General features: G+C 40.5%; 1 protein-coding gene across 1 annotated transcript in view; it reads left to right on the top strand.

Moving 5' to 3' along the window:
• LOC145438054 (monocarboxylate transporter 13-like) overlaps window positions 1-21,486 on the top strand; it is a 62,556-nt gene that overhangs the window by 23,689 nt on the left and 17,381 nt on the right. Inside the window, exons 2-3 of the mRNA XM_080315430.1 lie at window positions 16,954-17,097; window positions 18,720-18,883. Coding sequence (XP_080171556.1) covers window positions 16,954-17,097; window positions 18,720-18,883 — 308 coding nt within the window. The remainder of the gene's footprint in view (window positions 1-16,953; window positions 17,098-18,719; window positions 18,884-21,486) is intronic.

Genomic DNA, 21,486 nt, shown 5'->3' with positions numbered 1-21,486 from the left:
ATAAAATACTAAAGAAACTACAAATTTGGTGGGAGACAAGCGGATCATTGGTAATGGGAGAAGAGGTGACTGAATAATTCCTTTTTGAAGGAGTGGTATGGGAGGTCCCGTATTGAGGAGGGTATAGCATTCCATATGACAGGACCGGCATAGTCGATCGATTTCTTTGTGAGGCTACTGGTGGGTCGATGAAAATAGATGTTGCCCTGGGAAGAAAATCTGGTATTGTGTGAGTGAACAGTTTGAGCAAGGACGAAGAAATCATTAAACACAGGAGGCAATTCATTTGAAAAATATTGATGCATAAATTTAGCTACTTCAAATGTAAAAATATCGTCAAATTTTAGAATATTGTATTTGCGGTAGTACTGGGATAATCTTGTTCGATGGGGCAAGCCAGCCATCAAACCCATGGCTCGGTTTTGCAGGGTACGAATTTTAGAACAATGTGAAGTACAAGCATTCCCCCATACAATTATGCCATACTGTACATACGAGTAAAAAAGCGAAAAGTAAATTGTCCTAAGCACAGATCTAGGAACTATGTGCTTGAGTTTTGTCATTACACCTACACATCTAGAAAGCTGTGTTATGGTATGAGCAATATGCGGTTTCCATGACAATTTAGAGTCAATGATGATTCCAAGATATTTTGCTGAGTCACACAGTGAGATACAGTTATTATTTAGATTCACAGTAAGGTTATCAGAAGCAGTATTAAAGAGCATCATCACAGTTTTATCGGTATTTAAACTTAATTTGTTAGCAGCAAGCCATTGAGAGACTTTTGTAAGTTCACTCTGCACAGAACTTTGTAGGTTGCTTATAGTATCGGATGAAAGAAAAAGATGGGTATCATCGGCAAACAGTGTAGTATAAAAGGAGGAACAGTTAATAATATCATTGATGTAGATCAAAAATAGGGTCGGTCCTAAGACTGAGCCCTGAGGCACTCCACACTCTACATCCATTTCTACCGATTTTGACAGACCCAATTTCACAAACTGCTTACGGTTTGCAAGGTAGTTCGTGAGCAGGGACTTGGCAATCCCTCTAATTCCATAATGCTCTAGTTTTCGTATCAGTATCTCGTGGTTCACAGTATCAAAGGCTTTCCGAAGATCAATAAAGATACTACAGCCAACTCTTTTATCTTTAATAATTTTGTAGTAATTTCTCACAATTGATAGGGTGGCATGGTTATTGTTATGACCCGATCTAAAGCCAAATTGGGATGGAGTGAATACCGATTGCAATTCAAAAAATTTCTTGAGCCTATAATCTAGCAATTTCTCATACAGAGTGGAAAGGTTTGACAGAATAGATATGGGACGGTAATTAGACATTGAATTTTTGCAGCCTTTTTTATGAACTGGAATAACCCTGGCAGTTTTTAGAGCACTAGGAAAAATACCCAAGTTCATGGAGCCATTGAACAACGTACAAATTGTATCTCCTATAATATTAAATACTAGTTTTATGAAGTAGATTGGTATTGAGTCAGGTCCTACTGCTTTTGTGTCCTTCATTCCAGATAATATCGTTGCTACCTCTCCTACGTCGGTCGGCTCCATAAAGATGGAGTTCATGGAGCGAGGCTTCATGAATGATAGGATATCATGCGGGCTTTGAGGTATAGAAGATGCTAGCTCTGGACCAATCTGGCAAAAGTGATGGTTGAACTTTTCTGCTACAACATCAGGATCTTTGATGACCGTACTGCCACATGCTATTTCAATGTTCTGCAATTGTGTTTCGTTTTTGTTATTGGAAGCGTTCACAATTTCACGAATGGTTCTCCAGGTTTGCTTTTGATCCTTGAAACTCTGCTCAAACCGGTTCATGTAGAATGCTCTTTTGACCTTTTCTTTCATTTTTGTTACCTTGTTGGCATATCGTTTGAAGATCTTTTTCTCATCTTCAGTTCCGTTAATATAATATCTTTTATGCATCCAATCTCTTGTTTTGATGGCTGCCAGAATTTCTCGACTGATCCAGGGCTTAGATTTTAGGCGTCGGGCGTTACGATTGACTTTGCGGATAGGAAATTCTTTGTCAATGGCTTGACTTATGTCAAGAATAAACTTGTCAAATTGGGAGTCAAAGTTCTCGCTTGTGAGTGGCTCGAGTTGATAATCCTTGAAAACATCTCCAATGTTTTCAACGAAGTCGTCAATCCCCTGAGGATTCAGCGGGATTCTGCATTCAAATATACTGGTAGTAACAGGTAAAATTTGATTGATAAGACACATAATAGGATAATGGTCAGTCATACAGTGCTCAATGACAAATGGAGCAAGTCTATATTTACTTATGTTGGTATACATATGGTCCAGGAGAGTACTGGAATGGTCAGTCACTCTGGTTGGTTTGGTAGCCATCTGGACCACCCCGTACGACTCAAGCATATCAGAATATTTTGTGGTGAAGCTTGTGTTCTGTAGGAGGTCGATATTGAAATCTCCCATTATAAGAAATTGGTTATTTGAGTCGGTTAAGCTGTCCAAGGTTTTAGAGAATTCTTCCATGAAGGTTTCTTGTTTAGTTCCGGGATGTTTATATATTACTCCAATGGTAAGGGGCTTTTGATTCCGTATTGCAATTCTGACAAAAATACTTTCGACGCCATCTGTATAGCAGTTTAGCTCATGTACTTCTTGACATGATAGATTTTCTTTAACATATAGACCGACTCCGCCTGCGTTAGTTTTTGAAGGGCAGTGTAGGAAGTTATATCCAGGGAGATTAACATTTACTTGATAATTGTTCTTCAGCTTTGTTTCAGAGATGCCGATGAACGTTGGGGAACAGTTGCATGTTCTGAAGAGAGCAGAGATATCTTCCAGGTGTGCCGGTAATGACCTCGTATTTATATGGGCAAAAATAAATCCTCTAGATTTTGGTACCAAAGCTGGATCTCCCGGTGCAACACTAATACAGTCATGTACTTGACAGATATTGTGGGTCATTGCGTCAGATTTGATTTGTTATCATGAGGCATGTTCCATATCAGGCTAGCCTATATGATCTTGGATAGGTCTTTGGAGGATCGAATATGTATCCTGTTTGAGTCGTTATCCTTCTTAATGAAAATATTTCCATCAGCGGTCCATATGTACTGGTAGTCCATGCTCTTCTGCAGCTTTCGTGCTTGGAAGAAGAGATCTCTTCTCAGTTTAGTTAGATTTTCACTAATGAACAGTTTTTTCATGCCAGTTATTCCGAAATCTGTAGCACTTGCAGTTTTCCCCAGTGATCTTTTTTTAAGAAATTCCGTCCTCGGTCGCCTTGAGGCAAATTTCACAACAACTGGAGAAATTTTGTCTGGGTTCTTGAAGTGGACTCTGTAGGAGTAGACAATATCTTCATCAGAGACATCGATACCCATTGCTTTGCCAATTTTTGATACAAGCGCTGTGGTGTCCTCATCTTTGGAGGCTGGGATCCCACAGAGCTCGAGGTTTCCATTCCGGGATTGTTGTTCCTGGTAATCATTCGCAAGCTCCAATGTCGTCATTTTCTTGGTAAGAGTATTGACAGCAGTTTTCAATTCCTTATTTTCCTCTTTCAGGTTCTGGAAGTTTGCCATGGTTGATTGCAGCTTAGACTTATTTTCCTCGAATTCAGCATTGATAAATTTGATACTCTTCTTGTATTCTTCTACTTCCTTCTTCATTTCTTTATTTTGTGTTATAAGTATATCCATCCTCTCTTCAATCATGTTTTTAAGTTGAGTCTTCAGGCTTTTTGTTATTGAAGACTCCAAAGACTCCATCTGCTCTTCAATCATGTTTCTAAGTTGAGTCTTCAGGCTCTTTGTTATTGAAGACTCCAATGAGTCTAGGCGCTTCAGTATGTCCTTTTTGTCGGCCATTTCAGGATGTATGCCTATTGCTAGTTATTGTTTAATTCAACCAATCTTATCACAATCAATATCAGCACATATCAACACATTGTCTTACTGATCTACGGCGCGAAATGAACTGCCGTGGACGTCACATTCACAATTAGAAACTCGATTTACAAACAATGCCATAGCTATCCACGTTCTAGATTGGCAAGTAGCCTTACCGGCGATAAAATAGGCGTGTAGCGCAACGTTATATGTTACGGCTGAATAATTTGAGAATTGAGAAGTTGATCAGTATTTCAATTTTCGGAATCAGTGCCACAGTTACATTGGTTTAATATCAGTTATAATAAATTCTAAGCTATTTACGATGGATTGCGTTATCAATGGTGAGGCTTAGCCCGTCTGTGCCTTTACCTATCGTTTCGCGCTTTATTTTCGATTAATAAAATGCAAATTGTGGGAATTTGGGAGAAAAATGTTCAAAATCTAGTCATTCATGAACATCAATAGAAAATACCAATAATAATTGAAGGTTTCAAAATCTTCGCTAACAGCTTAGATTGGGTAGGCCTATATATATATTGCTGTAGTAGTGACCATGTTTGGCTCCACCTACGCATTTGATCATGGGTTCTCGCATTTAAAAGGAGCATCACGGCGAACCTACGTTCTCGTAACTCAAGTTTTGCATGCTCAAGTAAGGCAACCAGCATGATAGGCTGGAGATTTACAGAGAAAATGTGGTGCTCACGACGAATCTCGTGTAAAGAGTTCGAATTAATACTACCATTATATCAGAAATTTTCAATTGTGACGTAATATCTGATTGACATGTATGGCTCTTTGGGAGGTGAAATGGAAAAAACAAGGACGATCTGGCTCTTCAGACAAAAAAGGTTCCCGACCACTGCCATACAGGCACCGCCATGTCTGCTTTCTGATCAATCAACACGCGGTGCAATCCCTAATTAAGATTTCAAGGCGTTTGATAAGCCCGGTACCCTAAATTTACCAACATATCAACTCATTAGGGTTAAGTAGCTGACGAGATAGCATGGTTGTTCAACTGTGTGGCCTAATTAATCTCGATATTGAATTCATGCGACCCGCGTGCTCTACGAATTTTGAAACGTGGCCCGTGACCCGTTTTAAGTTGAGGACCCCTGACAGAAGCGGTGTCTTGCAAAATCCTAGAAGTGTGCCGTGCTACAAGTCGGCAGCTACGGATGCAAAAATAAGAAATATCAGCCTGGTGTAAATGACCATTGTAGTCGACAAACAGCATGATTACCACAGACGACATTAGGGTTGAGTACATCGTAAATGCCGATAATGCAAGGCTTGTCGCCTCGACGAACTTACGCGTAAGCTGCACTCTCGCTCGCTGCGCACATGTGTATATAATAACGTACTGCAGTCACTAAAATTTGACCTGGTAAGCAATTAGTGGGGAATCTCGGCGGACTGGAACCGCGGGCCACATTATCATGTAAGACGGAAAACTGTCCTCGGGCCGGACAAAATCCCTTCCCGGGCCGGATCCGGCCCGCGAGCCGTATGTTGCCCGCCCCTGGTCCAAACGATCAAGGAGAGTGGGCACATTAGAGCTCGCTACCTTATGATAAGTTGCTTCAACTTTTTTTCGATTTCCCATTTTCTGTCTCTCGAGTGTGTGGAAGAGCAAATAAACTCACGATACTGTGCGTTCTGCTTTTTAGCTCAATCTAACTTGAGAATTAAGGACGGTTTAATAACGTTAAAGCAGCTTTTTAGACTACCACCAAAATATGAGTTTTGTGGCATCTCGCGACCCGAGCCTCTCCCATGAAAAGGAATTAATTTTTAATATTACAGTAGTAGCCTATGCTACGAATTTACGGACATGAATGACATACAGAACGCGCACACCACAATTCTATCCAATACAGCTCTACAAAATAGGTCTGACGCACGCGATTTCTAATTGGGTGAATTAAATTCCTCTGCGCGTCGCAGTTGCACTACTGTCTCCTCAGATTGCAAGAACGGGACTATTTTGTGCCGACAACTGAACATATCTATATCAAATGGTTTGGCCATCCAGTATCGGTCATATTTGGCCAAGGTGTTGTCGACGCTTATGTTTTGGCACCGCATTTTATCAGCGGCTTGTTGGCCAAAACCTTACGTCGTCATGTGACCCGACGCAGAAGGGGTTGGTTTCGAAATGAATGAGTCTCATAGACCTGAACTCGCTTGTTGCACGTCCATATTCCCTACACTAGTTCATCCCAACGGTCGTCAACCATGTTCACCAGTCGGACAAATCTTATCACTACTCATGATAAAGTCATATTTTCTGCGTGTCTCACTTATTGGCTACGGTACCCAACACCGTAACCTTAGATTTGTAAAAACTATCGCAGAATTTTTCGCAATAAATTCAACAAATGTTATATACATATGCACACAGATAGCTCTGGCACCGTGTCGACCCAAAATTATACCCTTTGCGGTCCATACTTTAATAACCCTTCAAATTTCGTTACAATAACTTGCAAATGTGAATCTATAATGATGGCATTTACTACTATTTTCGTGCCTCGCACTAATCGATCAGTTATTGCGAAAGTAAGATGATTGTTTAGCGAAAGAAAGCAGAAAGTCAATTTGACGTCATTTTTCTAGCCTGTCGCAGGCTCGGACAGGCTGATATACTGTATGTCTGCAACTACAGAAGCTTTCAAACCAGGCTTTTGGCTACGTAATAATTATAGTGCGAAAACATTAATTCACGACGGCTTGTGAGATCTACGATTAGTGGAGGTCGTAAGTTAGACAAGTTTTTACAATTGCGTCGCAACAACAAAAGTTACACTGTCCTTGAATTTCCTATTAGGTTTATTTGAATTATTCCAGGTCAGAAAAATTAGCAATTAATATTCACGATTTTCATTCGCACTTATTCGGGATTTTCATTCGCACCATTCGCACCACCTTCGTCATTCGCACTCATCCAGGATTTTCATTCGCACCGTTCGCACCACCTTCGTCATTCGCACTGCAATTTTTTTCATTCGCACTAGTGCGAACCGTCACACAGGTTGAAAAGCACTGGCTTAATGTAAACGAGTACAGTGCCAGTGTTAAAACACCGCATCAGAATTTTAATACTGTACACAGCAATGGCACGGAGTAAAGTCCGTTCTAGTGCAACTATGATGTTATCGACATTTGACAAGTATTCATTATGTCGTCACAAGCTGGTACGGCGGCACCTATATGTATTCGTTGCTGCATCCGATGTTACCGACGGCTGACAGACTCTCGATTACTATAGATAACTAACCTACGGGTAAATTAATAATCTATATAGACCAGGGATGGCCCACCTTTTCGGATAAAAGGCCACATGAAATTGACGAACGAGTGCGCTGCCTACTAGCCGCGCCAGGCACGTAAAATTTTCAAAGTTAATATTATTATTACTTGGGTATATTGCTGGTCGACTGTATACCGCCCCCTGGACACAGTTTGCAAGGACAAGACAGTGTTGGGATGACTCGAGTCATGACTTGACTCGAGTCAGACTCGAGTCACTTTTGCCTATGACTTGACTTGACTCGAGTCACTTTGCAAAAATGACTTGACTTGACTTGACTCGGCGCTTCAAAAATGTGTATTGACTCGTGACTCGGAGAAAAATTTACGAGTCAATTTCAAGTCATCAAGTAAACAATGTCGATTAAATCACTGTATTTTGTGTTTTTTCGTATCGATCGCGATACGCCTGTGTCATGTGTGAGTGTAACCACACATTCACTGATTGTACGTTTCCTGATCCTCTATTGTTACATCACAAATAGATTGACCACAACCGAAATGATCACAGCTTACGTTGTCGTAGTAGCAGTAGATTAATCCAAAAGCAACTATCTCAGGTGTTTCTTTAGGTGGCCCAGTGCTTACATTGATTACATTGATCACCTTAACCAACCCTCTGGTATGATTTAAAAATCGAGCGATTATAGTTTATGCGTCTATAGTCTCACGGATGTGTAGATGGGAAGTGTATTGTATCATATCAATTTGTTTCAACTACTCCGGGCTTCGTATTCAACCCTCTTGGTTGATAATAACAGACTGTAGCATGTAGCAGTAGCTATAGGCCTACTATACAGTTACTCACACATTTTATTGGCAATTCTACGTGTGCGTGAGCGATAAAACGCCTTCTTGCATGCATATTTAACTTTATATTCGTTATTTTATTCAAGATAAATGGCCAATTATTCTGTTTATCACACAGCTAGCAAAATGTAATGAGTTTGAATCGTCACTGATACTGCGAAAATTCAATTTGACTTGAATTGTGACTTGACTCGTGACTTGACTTGACTTGACTTGACTTGACTTGACTCGAGTCACCTCCAAAAAACGAGTGACTTGACTTGACTCGAGTCACTTTCGAAAATCGATTGACTTGATTTGACTCGAGTCAAAATGTGCAATGACTCGAGATGACTCGTGACTCGAAGGTAGTGACTTGCTCCCAACACTGGGACAAGACTATTCGGCATCTAGACATATCGATATCGAAGATTTCCGCTAACATACGACAATCATTTTGTGCATACATTTCATCCCCGACGATCTTTCTGCGAGCGCAAACGCGAAAATACTTTCTCTCGTAATTACGAATATAGTTAGACTTAATCGGCTAAATCAGGTGTTTTTTTCCATTTTCAGCGAGGGGAGGGGAGGTTACAAAGAAAGAAATCGTGTGACAATTAAACACGCGAAGCGTGACGAAAAATTTTACTACTATTTTAGTTTATTGTAATGCACGAGGATGTACTAAAATGTGACTGGACCCTGGATCTGCCAATGCGTCGAAAATGATATTTTAGTCATCAACATCCCAAGTGTCGCTGGCAGACTAATCATATTTTGATTGGCCTTGCAAGTTCACAATCTGAGCAATTCAATTTCGATAATATAATGGGAAATTAGCTCGCGGGATAATCTAAACCTTCTCGCGGGCCACATATGGCTCGCAGGCCGCGGGTTGCCCCCCCTGATATAGACAGACATCTTCGATAGTTTTCAGAGCCGGAGCCGGAGCAATGGTAATAATGCGGCTCCGGAGCGGGAGCTGGAGCCGGAGCTAATGTATGATAAAAGAAAGCTCCGGAGCCGGAGCTGGAGCAATGCAAATTTACGGCTGCTCCAAAGCCCTGATTATTAGGTCAACTACCGGACATAACGAAGCCTAATGCATGAGATGGAACAACACCGAGTATGAATTCATTCTGATTGAATGTAACCCAAAGACCAACCTTTCCACGTATTTCATAAATACCACCGACGCTTGGAAAATCGGAACCTAATGGAGATCATCCCGGATGATTCTTCTACCGTTTTGTGTTTGCTGGGTTGGTGTATAAATTGTTGTTCGAATCTGTGTAAAGGTTAGTTTCGTAATTGGGGTAATTTTCAGGGTTAGAAAGTTTCAGGCTTAATGCGACACCGCGCTCAAAATATAATGAGGTCTCAAATTAATGATTAAATTGGGAAATAAACACTGAGAGCCACGGTATCCGAGCTGCAGCCATGAAAGTTATCAAATGTCCACATCGCTCTGTATCTGCATAAATAATCCCACATGGTGTCGCGACTGCGCGTCTTAACCATTTTCGAAATTTCTGGCACGAGCTCCATCTTATAATCTCGTGTCTTGGGATAATACCCGGAAATCTTAGAAGGCATCACTTGCTTTGTTTGCACCTGGCGAAACAGTAGGGACTCTCGTTGTGACTGTCGTATTTCATTTTGTCTTAGGCTCAAATGTTGAGCAACCACTTCGGCTGTATCATGCCCGGCCAAAATCATGACGCCGAACAATTGGGTCATCGTAAATATTCATATCGGCTAGCATCACACCACCATCCTAGTTCATTAAGCGACATTTGATCGATCACTGCAACCGGGGAAATCTCGTCCACATCCATCTAGGTTCTTATGCGTCTGAGGCCAGAAACAACGACGAAGAAGTTGGATGTGTTGTCGGACCAAGTATTTCTTGTATCAACGACTTCGCGATGACATGTTATGAAGTGTATCAATGAGCGGCGAACAGCGCACTCCGCTTATCGACTTGACATCCAAATGTGATGTGCTTTCTCTGTGGCCACCGCGTCGCTTACTTGGTATGCGCCTGGCATAAATTATACTGAGCTTCGCAGTCCAACTACTGCGGGACTTTTACTTCTAGTGTTGAGCTAATTGTGTAGTGATTTCATTGTGAACCAGCATCCCAGTGAATGTATTAAGTAACTTCACTAGTACTTACGGCCTGCGTACTGTAATCTAGGGATTGCTATCACGGCCTTCTACTCAAATTGAAAATTTGGCAGTATCACAATCAAAGCAGGTCATTCATTGTGTTCAACAATCCCCGTTGCCTTCAATCATTCAAAGGAAAATATGAATACAGTTTTGCGAACAATATCATAAAATAGTGCGGGCAACAATAGTGATGCATTCAAAATAGGTAGTCGGCGATAGGCTTGGAGATTACGTTAGCTCGGTTTTTCCTATGGTTCGCTGGAGTTAGAGTTAGGGCTGAGACTGAGGTCAGGTTGACATAGCTGAGGCGTTAGAATAACGGGTTAGGTTAAATCAGAGGTGGGCAATTATTTTTCTTCGCGGTCCAAATGAGAAGCAACAAATACGTTGGCGGGTCGCGTCAAAAATTTTAGCTGTATTCTACACCGAATTACTTTTTATTTCTAAATTCAAAGCAGTGAATTATGGTGTTAATGAATGTTGCTCAGTGGATGTGTTGATATTAGGGAATGGGAAAGTGACGTTTAATTACCCAAAATTAATATTTATTTACCGTCATATTTTAAAACGATATAAAACATGATACATTTTGAAGTCTTTTTAAACCCATATCCGCGTTTTGCTATCGGGACATTAAAATATATTTGGGATACTACAAAGGATATTGTCTTGGTCGCTGCCTTCCGAGTAGTGTGAAGCTTGGAGAAATAGGCTTGTTGTTGAGCGAGGCTCGCGGTTCTCCTGAAAGTTGCCATCCCTTGACTGAGTGTGTGATTTTGTCACAATACCAACGTAATTATGCTCCTTAAACACGGCGACCTGTTCGGCAATGACTACTAAAAAGACGGGTTTACCCCTGACTGCAGTAAACAAATACTTACTGCTTCTAACCGGCTCTCAACTTCAGCTTTCGTTTTTCTACGTGCCCGTTCATCCTATATGGGTGATGATGACTTATATGAGTAATCACAGGCAATTGTTGACTTATTTTACGAATTCGGGATTCGGAAATGTATCCAATGTAACAATTTGTAGTACAGACAATGTTATGCGCAATGTGACAATGGCAACAAATAAGGTTTGGTGACTTCTTTTGACATGACATAATTTGTTACATCGAATTTATTTCGAATCTGGATCACACATGCGAGAGGCTGCGTAATCGCGGCATATTAACGAGCAGACTTAAAATCAAACGAGTTTCCGGTTCAGTTTATACAGCCTATATGGTTTTAGTCCACCCAGCAACATTAAAATGTAGGTTTTGCATTTTGAATTAGAAGCAACTTTTCGCGGGCCGCTCACAGTAGCTCCGCGGGCCGCATTTGGCTCGGGGGCCGCACTTTGCCCAGATCTGGGTTATATTACCGGGTGTTATACGATCAGGGCTTTGGAGCGGAGCCAGAGCCCCGGAGCTGTGCATTGTCAGCGAGGCCGGATCTCTACATAAAATTCAAGGAGCAGCCGGAGCTGGGGCCGGTTCTATGAACTGTAACTCCGGCTCCGACGTATTGTATGAGATGCTATGCTTTTACTGATGTCTGAATTCACATAATTTTACGATAAGCGTTCAAAAAGTTAACAATTGTTGCCTCGTTGGCACCACCTTTCCTAACTAACCAGTAACCCTCTTTATACATAGGCGCCAAACATGGGTAGGCTGGATTTGTCGCCTATTTACTCTGTAATTGCTGTATTATAGATATACCCTCAAATTTGTAATCAGCACAACCCAATGTCCAATTGTGTGGTTCGCAAATTATGAAAACCATGCATGTCGCAAAACGGGATTGATGCTTATGTGAGATGAGCAATATACCTAATTATAGTATTGAGACGAATATATAAGCGACGCCATAGGATATAACCATGACATTGCTGCACATGTCGATTTTTTGCCGCACTTTGAGAAACATTGTATCCTTTCTGGATTGGACGAGCAAATGCACGATCTTCGTTGATAGTTTTTCAATCGTAGCGCGAAATTGGACAGTGTGTTATCGTTTTTGCCTACGAATAGAAATTCATTCCAGTGCACGATCGTTTACTCCAGTATCGAGTAGCGAACGTAAATAGGGAATTGCATCGAGGCAACCCAGATCGCTACTATAGTTCGCATAGCCTGCAATTGCCGCGATGCGAGCTAGTCAATGCGGCGTCAGAATCCTGCCCCGGTGTTGAATATAGAGGGCAATTAGTGATTGGAACCTCGCTTTCCAATTTCTAATCATCAATTTTGTGTATTCATTCTTGTCTGCTTGATACACTCGTATTCTTGAATTGTCGCGCAATGTCACTTGCGAGCTTGCGGTATATTTGATTACTAACTTGTACAGTAGGGCTCTTCAAAAATGACTTTTTTTCTCAAATCGTACTGGCTACTTGATAGAAATGTTAGGTTACCTAATTTAAGCCTACACACAAAATTTGGTTCAATTCCAGCCCGTAACCGCTTTGCTACAGGAGAAGAAAGTTTCTATTTATCATATAAAAATAAATGATGAAAAATTTGAAAATTTTCTGTTCACCCCATGAAAGGGTTAGGCTGTCCATAGAAACGATGCTCACCTAATTTGATTCAATTCCAACCAGTGGAAGCGGAGTTATTGCAGTAGAAAAATTTGGATTTGAATAAAATAGTATTTACGGTGACCGATTCTTTGTTTATTTATTATAGTTGTGCTCACCGTAAATACTATTTTATTCAAATCCAAATTTTTCGACGGCAATAATTGCGCTTCCACTGGTTGGAATTGAACCAAATTTGGTGGGCATCGTTTCTATAAACAACCTAACACTTCCATGGGGTGAACAGAAAATTTTCAAATTTTTCATCATTTATTTTTATATGATAAATAGAAACTTTCTTCTCCTGTAGCAAAGCGGTTACTGGCTGGAATTGAACCAAATTTTGTGTGTAGGCTTAAATTAGGTAACCTAACAATTTTATCAAGTAGCCAGTACGATTCGAGAAAAAAGGTCATTTTTGAAGAGCCCTATTGTACATTGCACGACGTTGAATTAAGTTCACAAATATTGATGCACCATCAGATTGTCAGTGGCAATAATCTCGAGTTTATTCGATTCGTTTAAAGCGGAACCTTCTATACTCTACTAAACTTGATCGACGACAGACGGACTGGTAACGAGCACACAAATATCGAATTTGAAGCCGTTGGGCATATCTGGTAAAAAATGAACTGTTGCTGATAAGGTCGCGACATACGCTCATTTCTGCAGTTACATTTAGTGGCGACTCGTGACAATATCGGGTGGTGGGGCAAGGGCTGCAAGCAATTTTTCATCATGATGACGTCACAATGGCGTTTTCCAACGTAAACAAGTAACTTAATGATGGTACGGAAACATGAATTTCCCGACAACAGTGATTTTAAAGAATGTGCCGCGAGAGGTCTTCCGGTGATCTGTGACTTGGAAGTGTGGTAACTGCGTAAACGGCGTACGGAACAAAGATTCAACATGATTATTGTTCGCACTTGATCTGACTAATTATCTGCAGAAATGGAAATGACCATAACTCAAGATATTGAATCGTAAGCCTAACTGGAAAGGTCAACGAGTTCGGACACATACGTGATTGTTATCTCATAGATCGCGCCGGTCATATTGAATCCAAAACATCATTCTGATGAACTAAGAATAGCAGCCTCGGAAATTCGGTCTCGGTACACTGGTACAGCATAGGAGATTTTGGCCTTGAAAGTGAAGACTGTAACACGACACATACGGCTTTATTACTCTTTATAGGTCTGCTGCGAAATCGCCTTTGGAAAATACATTACCGAATAAATACATGGATGAAAGCCGTAAACTTAGTACACTGTTACATGACATCATCGAGAAGTAGCCTCATGGCAGTTCTGGGATGACTCGAGTCCTGACTTGACTCGAGTCAGACTCGAGTCACCTTTTTCGTATGACTTGACTTGACTCGAGTCACTTTGCTAAAATGACTTGACTTGGCGTATCAGAAATGTGGATTGACTCGTGACTCGGAGCAAAATTAACGAGTCAATTTCAAGTCATCAAGCAATCGATGTCGATAAAAATCACAACATCTTGCATATGGTTGGATTGTTCGCGATACGCTGGTGTAACCCGTGAGAGCGACCAATCATCCAATGATCGAGCGTTTTGCTGAGCCTCTATTGTTCTCTCACAAATTGATTGACCTAAAACGAAGTGATCGAAGCTTACAGCTTACGCTGTCATGAACTAGTATAGTAAAGTAATTTAATAGCAAAATGTATATTTCTGTTCTCTGTTACCTAACCAAACTTCTTGTTGCATTGAAATTGAATTCGAATATAGTTTATATAGTCCTCAATCATCGGCGCAGGCTCGAATTGTAGGCTATCATATCAATTTGTAAATGGGTAATGTATTTCATCTAATCAATTCGTTTCTCTATTTTGGCTGGTAGGTTATGCAATTACTTACGTAGTTTAGCATTTCTACGCATATGTGAGCGATACAGCGCCTCCTTGCGTGTATATTAAACTCTATATTCGTTCATCGGTTCAGAAACAATGACCACTCAATCTGTATTTCAGACAGCTGGCAAAATGCAATGACGTAAGCATGCTTCATACTTCGAAAAGGCAACTTGACTTGAATTGTGACTTGACTCGTGACTTGACTTGACTCGACTTGACTCGAGTCACCTCCAGAAATTGAGTGACTTGACTTGACTCGAGTCACCTTCCAAAATCGATTGACTTGACATGACTCGAGTCAAAATGTGCAATGACTCGAAATGACTCGTGACTCGAAGGTAGTGACTTGATCCCAACACTGCCTCATGGCCCTTTTCGGTATGGTGCACTGTCAAAATTAATACGAAAAGACCAACACCGAATTTTGCGTAAAATTTACTGAGGAATAAGCTGATCAAGTGATCAGCTGTTAGCCGCCATCGAAAATGAAACCGTTATCGCGCTTGACAGGGGGTTGTAAGCAAATAGCTTGAAGGCCACAATTTCACGGTGAAATTGACATTGGATAATATAATATAAAAGTAAATATTTGAATGCAAACCGAGAATGTTAGTAAACTGTGTCATGATATCATCATTTCATCACCTATCTCAGTATGGAACACAGTTAACGTTAGCACATATACACCGGCTTTTGCGTGAAATCCGCAATGCGTTGTAGTCTAAAGTGTCAGATCAGCGCACATCTCTACCATACTCGACCTTGATAACGAAATTACAGCCCTAATCATGGAGTGTCAACCTTGAGACTTGGCACAGCGGTCGATACTATAATCAAGACATACCGTGCAAAAGCTTATGACGGATCTAGTTAAGGAGCATCGTAGAAATCAATAGAGACCAACACCGGCTTTGCGTAAAATCTATTAGCGATGAATGACGAGTCAGCTCTCACTCGACTTAGGAAACGAAATTACCACTAACATAGTTCAGTGACAAACTTAAAACTTGGTACAGCGTTCGATACTAACATTAAGACTTACCGTGCCAAATGTCGTGACCGATCTCGGTATGGAACATCGTCAAAATCAATGGATACCAATACCGGCTTTTGAGGAAAATCTGTTTGCGATACATGACGAATCAGCACACGCTCAACTTCGGAAACGGAATTACTCCGCTTAGCTTTAAGTACAAAGCCGGAAACTTGGGGCAGTGTTGAATACCACCATCACGACATGACATACCAAGTTTCAAGAATTATCATGGTGTGAAACACCATCAAAATCGACCTATACCAGCAAAGGTCGACTTAACGCATATGACGGTAACCGAGTTCAGATATAGATACGATTGTTACATCGCACCTTAGGGGCACAGACCTATTTTGCCCCACTTGCTCGGTAATTTTATGAATAGGAGAGAGTAAATCACCGTTTCTTTATTGTGCGCAGCTTTGAGAGAATAGACAGTGAAAGCTTGTTATGAGCGCTACCGGGGCATGACCCGGCTAGTCATTCGCAAAGCGAAAAGACAGAAGATAATTCGATATGGGCATTTACAAGCGAAAGGACAAGAAGAATACGATTTTCGCTGTGATTTCGGTATATATAGATTGTTGTGCGTCTATAAATGGTAGAGAATTGTTATTGAACATAATTTTAGGTGGGGCAATGCCCCAGTTGGCCTATAGGACGAGCATCCACTGGTTACATCTGAACAATTCGTACCATTTCAAGATTAAATTGGACTGTATGGCTTGGTATTTCGAGCGCAGTACCGGTATTAAAACATCACGTCACTAATTTAATGTATCATGTGTACAATGCACAATTGTACATCCAATGGCATAGCCATAGAGTAAATTGCGTTCTCGTACGGATATGACGTCATCGACAGACGACGCGAAGTAATTATGACTTCACAGGACTTTGCATATCCCAACAAAATGATGGTTACTTGCGACGGCTACAACCAAACATATAGTTGCCAGAGCCGGAGCTGGAGCCGGAGCAGTGTTCTCAATGAACCCCGGAGCTTGGAGCCGGAGCTAATTCATTATAGAAGAGAGCTACGGAGCCGGAGCTGGAGCAGTTTAAAATTTACGACTGCTCCAAAGCCCTGCTTACGATTGAGGATATGGTTGGAGTCAAGATTAAAATCCATAAATCGTAATCATAATACTCGATATTTTATATGACTCTTGATTTACTCGGATGTTTCATTATACCACTGCTCATACTCATGTAGACTTGTTCAAATAGTCACAAACTTGTCTATACTCGTCGGTTTGCGAAATATTTTCACTTCTTTTTAGGACCGATATATGACGTTATCCATCGCCGTCTGGGCTATCGTAAAGCTGGGGCGCTCGGCGGACTTATCATGACCATCGGATATGTCGGAAGTTCCTTTGCTAACAATCTGATCGTTTTAAACATTTGTTACGGATTCGCGCAAGGTAAATTCACTAATTCTCCATACGGTATTTTATTTTATAATTTTCCATTGGTATGCTGAAAAAACGATGTCAGTTGGTGTATACCAGGGAAATAAATACATATTTTGCAACTTCTCACTAACAAAATTCCCAAAAAAGATCAGCGACTTGCAAACAGATAAATCGAAGTCAAGACGAGAAATTACTCCAACACCTCACACCGTGAGAGTTTAAATACGATGCCGTCTCAGCCCGCAATAGTCTTCGAAACGTGTCAATTCGGCGCGTCGTTCAATAAAGGTAACCGTCAAACACAGCACTCAAAAACGAACTGCTTACAAAGCACAAACCAACGTACACCTTAGGTAACACGCACTAAGTAATTAACCCAATGAAAACAATCAAGCAATCAAGTCGGTTGGAACCTCTTCGGCTTGCGTATCGCCCGACCACTTGACGTTCGCTTTACAACAGCTGGTGTCTTGAGTGAGGATTCTTTCCTTCAATAAACTATATGATCAGACGGATATGCCTTCGCAATCATGCAATGTACAGTGTCAATTAGGCTTCTGGGAGCATAATCGCGACCGACAATCTGTACGTATTACTAAATTCATTCCATTCTAAGCTTTTCGACTGACTCCCATCAGCAGCGAATGTGAGTAAATGTGGTTAACGATATTCGTGGGAATCGTTAATTACTATTATTATTATTATGACACAATAACGATAGTTGCGCTTGTCGCCTGTTCCGGCCTTGTTCGCCACGACAGTGCCTTTTTATAGTTCAGTGACTTTGCTTTGGGTATCGACCACCACGTTTGTTTGCACGTGCACCTCCACTCTTCATTCTCTCACGTTTCCTTGCGTCTCTGCTGTCGACTTCGGAGCTTGGCCAAAGCTCCCTCTGGGCTTTTCAAGACGCTGGCGTTAACAGCGGGATCGTGGATGAGGAGTCCATATAAACGCCGAGACGTAGAAACATGACGGAGGCGAGACTCGAACCATTGATGTCGTAACGGTGTCGCTTCTAAGGCCACTGTGACACTCGCTTCCCATTGGAATCAGTCGAAAAGCATTGAGTAGAATAAATTTAACAATATGAACATATAGTTAGTCTCGGTCGCCACAACTGTTGAAGCTGTAAAGAGCGTTGTAATAATGTCACCGGTTCTCACCGCTGCCTTAGCTAGATAGGCTATAACTGGATATGGGACTATTTGTGCAGTGTGACATGAGAGTAACCCATTCCACAGTCAGGTATATTCGTTTTACCAACTATTACAGAGTCCCACGGGTAATCGTCATGGCGCAACGAATTTTTAAAATCTGTAGCTGGTTACATGCTGGAACTTTTGATCCTTTGATAACTCTGTGCCCTCAACGCACGACGGACAGACTCAAGCACAAGAACAGCCATTTATGATTTGCAATTCGAAACTCGTCAGCGAGAAATTTCTCTCCGTAACTATGACGCTAAACAGTACAGTGATAGGGATTATTCAATCGACCATTGAGTTGGCATACTGGAGTCTGCGGAGGCTCACTCAGTCAAACCGTATAGTCCTCGACTGAGTTAGGCCTGCTTCTCTTAATGATATATCGTCGCTTTTCTCAAGTCTCATTCACGCAATAATTTATAGGAATCGGATTCGGACTTGCATATTTCGGTGCATCAGTTGCGCTCAACAAATATTTCTTCCGACAGCGCACATTGGCAGAAGGAGTACTGGCATTTGGATGTTCTGCGGGCGGATTTTGCTACACAATGATGAGTCAACATCTCATAAACACTTACGGATGGAGGGTGAGGCTTTTGTTCAATAAAGTTGATATCCGAGTATTATCCTATATTATACGGCCGTACTTAGAACATGAGCGGTTAACACTGTTACTTGTAATATTACAAGGCTACTTTTACACACGAATGGAAATCGTACCATTGCTTCCTAGCCAACATATCAGTACGCAGGCGATATCTACACTGTAAATTCTGAAGTGTTGCTCAACCCGGAAAATTGAACACGAAACGTGATCCAAAAATTGAACGCCTAGAAGTGTTGCGAAGTGTTTACATTAAAAGTGTTTACCTAAAAAGTGTTCAGCCTCAAAGTAGCTGGTTGACTAGTCACCGGAACGCAGGGCTCAAAATAAAATCAGATTTTATTGATTCATGAATAGATGACGCTTATAATAGGCTTACCATACGTCCTCTTTTAAGAGGATTTGTCCTCTTTTTTGACTTTTTTGAAAGTGTCCTCGGAGGACGCCCTTTTGTCCTCTTTTTTGAGATTTTGTCCTCTTTTTTGAAAATTGAGGTCAGATATAGAGGAAATTGCGAGTGAAATGCCGCAAATTAGCGCAGAAGTGAAGCTCCGTCGGGTATTTCGGAGGAAAAATCGGTGATTTCAGCTCTGAGCGAAATGAAGACCTTTTTTTTTTTTTTTTTTAGTCAACCGATCACAAAGTGGGAAAAATTAACCGCTTTTGAGAATTTCACTCCGGTTTTGCATGTTGCAAATTTCTGAAAAAGTGTCCTCTTTTTTGATTTCCAAAATATGGTAAGCCTAGCTTATAATACCCAACCTGGGTGATTAAATACGTGCAAACATTGAAATTTCCAATAGCTGCTGTGACAGGGTTTCATAAATTCAGATCAGCAGTTGAAACCGTTTCCGGAATAGTCCATGAAATCACGAACATCACAAATGATCAAGAGCAAACTCACTACAAATATCATGCAACTCTTTCAATCATGAAAATGAATGCATAGGGAATTAGGGATAGTGATAACAAAATATCATTTAGTAACTTTAACTTTTGTGACAATGGCATGGTATCAAATTCATTGGTTACGTCCGTTAACGTAAAACATGATCAACACAAATCATTAAAACATATTTATAATTGATCAAATTATGGCTTGTAAATTTCTAATTTTATTGTAAAAAAACAAACAATGAATATATCAGTTTCACTACCACTACCACGATAAACAAGTAACAAAGTATTTTTTTACTCTTAATGAAATTGGGCCCGCTAACCAGGCATCAAAAATATTCTTGGGCTTGCATTACAAGGATTTATATCAGGTTAATGCCAATCACTTTTGTTTAAATAACAAAGAAATCGTTTCTTTGAGTCCATACAAATTTTGCAGATTTACAGAAAAGATTTTGTTGTTATTTGCCAGTCTGCTGCAAAATATGAAATCTGGAAGTCATTAGGGCACTGGTTCTTGAACATATTTGGACACGCCCCGTTATGATAGCAAAAAAATTTCACACAACCCTTATCGTCGTATCATGAAATTAAAAAAAGCAACCAGAACGCTAGAAATCCCAACTGATAGTTGGATGGCAGTGACGGTAATAGTTGTTGATGAGAGAATATTCAAATATAAAATTCTGACCATACACAGAGAAATAAGTAGAAGCTGCCATGTGCGAAAAAGATTTTAGTTGACAGCGGGTTCACGCCCCTTCAAATGCTTTCTCCTGTTTGAGAACCACTCCTTCAGGGTATGACAATCCAACGCATAGTAGCTCAAAACGTCAACAATGTTTCTGAATACTTCATTTTCACTGAAGCAGTTTTATATTCTTGGCATCAGCTGCAATCCAGGATCGGTCAATCTCTGATTCGTGGCGTGCCATGGTGTTTGCTTCTTTTCTACTGGTCGACTCCAAGTTGTGCTCCTTGAAAATGTGATTAAATTCCAAAGTTTTGAATATGTCAATGAAAATTCTAAATTTTATGCAGAAATAAATATAACTATTTCACACATGCAGGTTACACAAGCGCAGGATAGGTGCTCGGGTACATGTGAAATCCTATCACTGAGAAGGACTAAAATTCGCATAAAGACTAATAAAAATATCTTGAATTAGGTCTGCGCTTTTTTCAATTCGGCCATCTTGACATTTACATTGACATTCAGACGCACAGGCCACAGTGAGAATGCAGAACTGTAACTCAGAATGAAATTTATAGCAGAACGTCTATGTACGTGTACGTCTACGAACGGTCTATGTAAATTTGTATGGTCCACAAAACAGAAAGATTACGATACCTGTTTCAATAAGACATGCGCTTGGGTCTTGGATTGTATTAGCTTGTCTCTCAATTTGGCTTGGAGAAGAAGACAGTTGACTTCATCAACCTCGTTTTGCTGAAAATGTAATTAATTACAAACAAGATCCGAAAATAAATATAGTAGAATCGATATTCCTATGGGTTTGGATTTCCATTACAATAATTGACCAGACAAAGGACACATTGATTGTCTTTAGTACAAAAAACTTTGTGACATCTTATCGAAGGTGTTGAATACTTTTCCTTCATTGCAGTAATTGTTCTCAATCTTTCAAAATACTTCCTTCCTGATTAAATTTAATAACGAAATTATTT

This window comes from Botryllus schlosseri, chromosome 4 (genome assembly GCF_051294905.1).
Source record: "Botryllus schlosseri isolate E-star chromosome 4, Bs_hap1, whole genome shotgun sequence".
Classification (NCBI taxonomy): Eukaryota; Metazoa; Chordata; class Ascidiacea; order Stolidobranchia; family Styelidae; genus Botryllus; species Botryllus schlosseri.
Note: the sequence above shows the minus strand (reverse complement) of the source record. Positions and strands in the feature narration are given on the sequence as shown.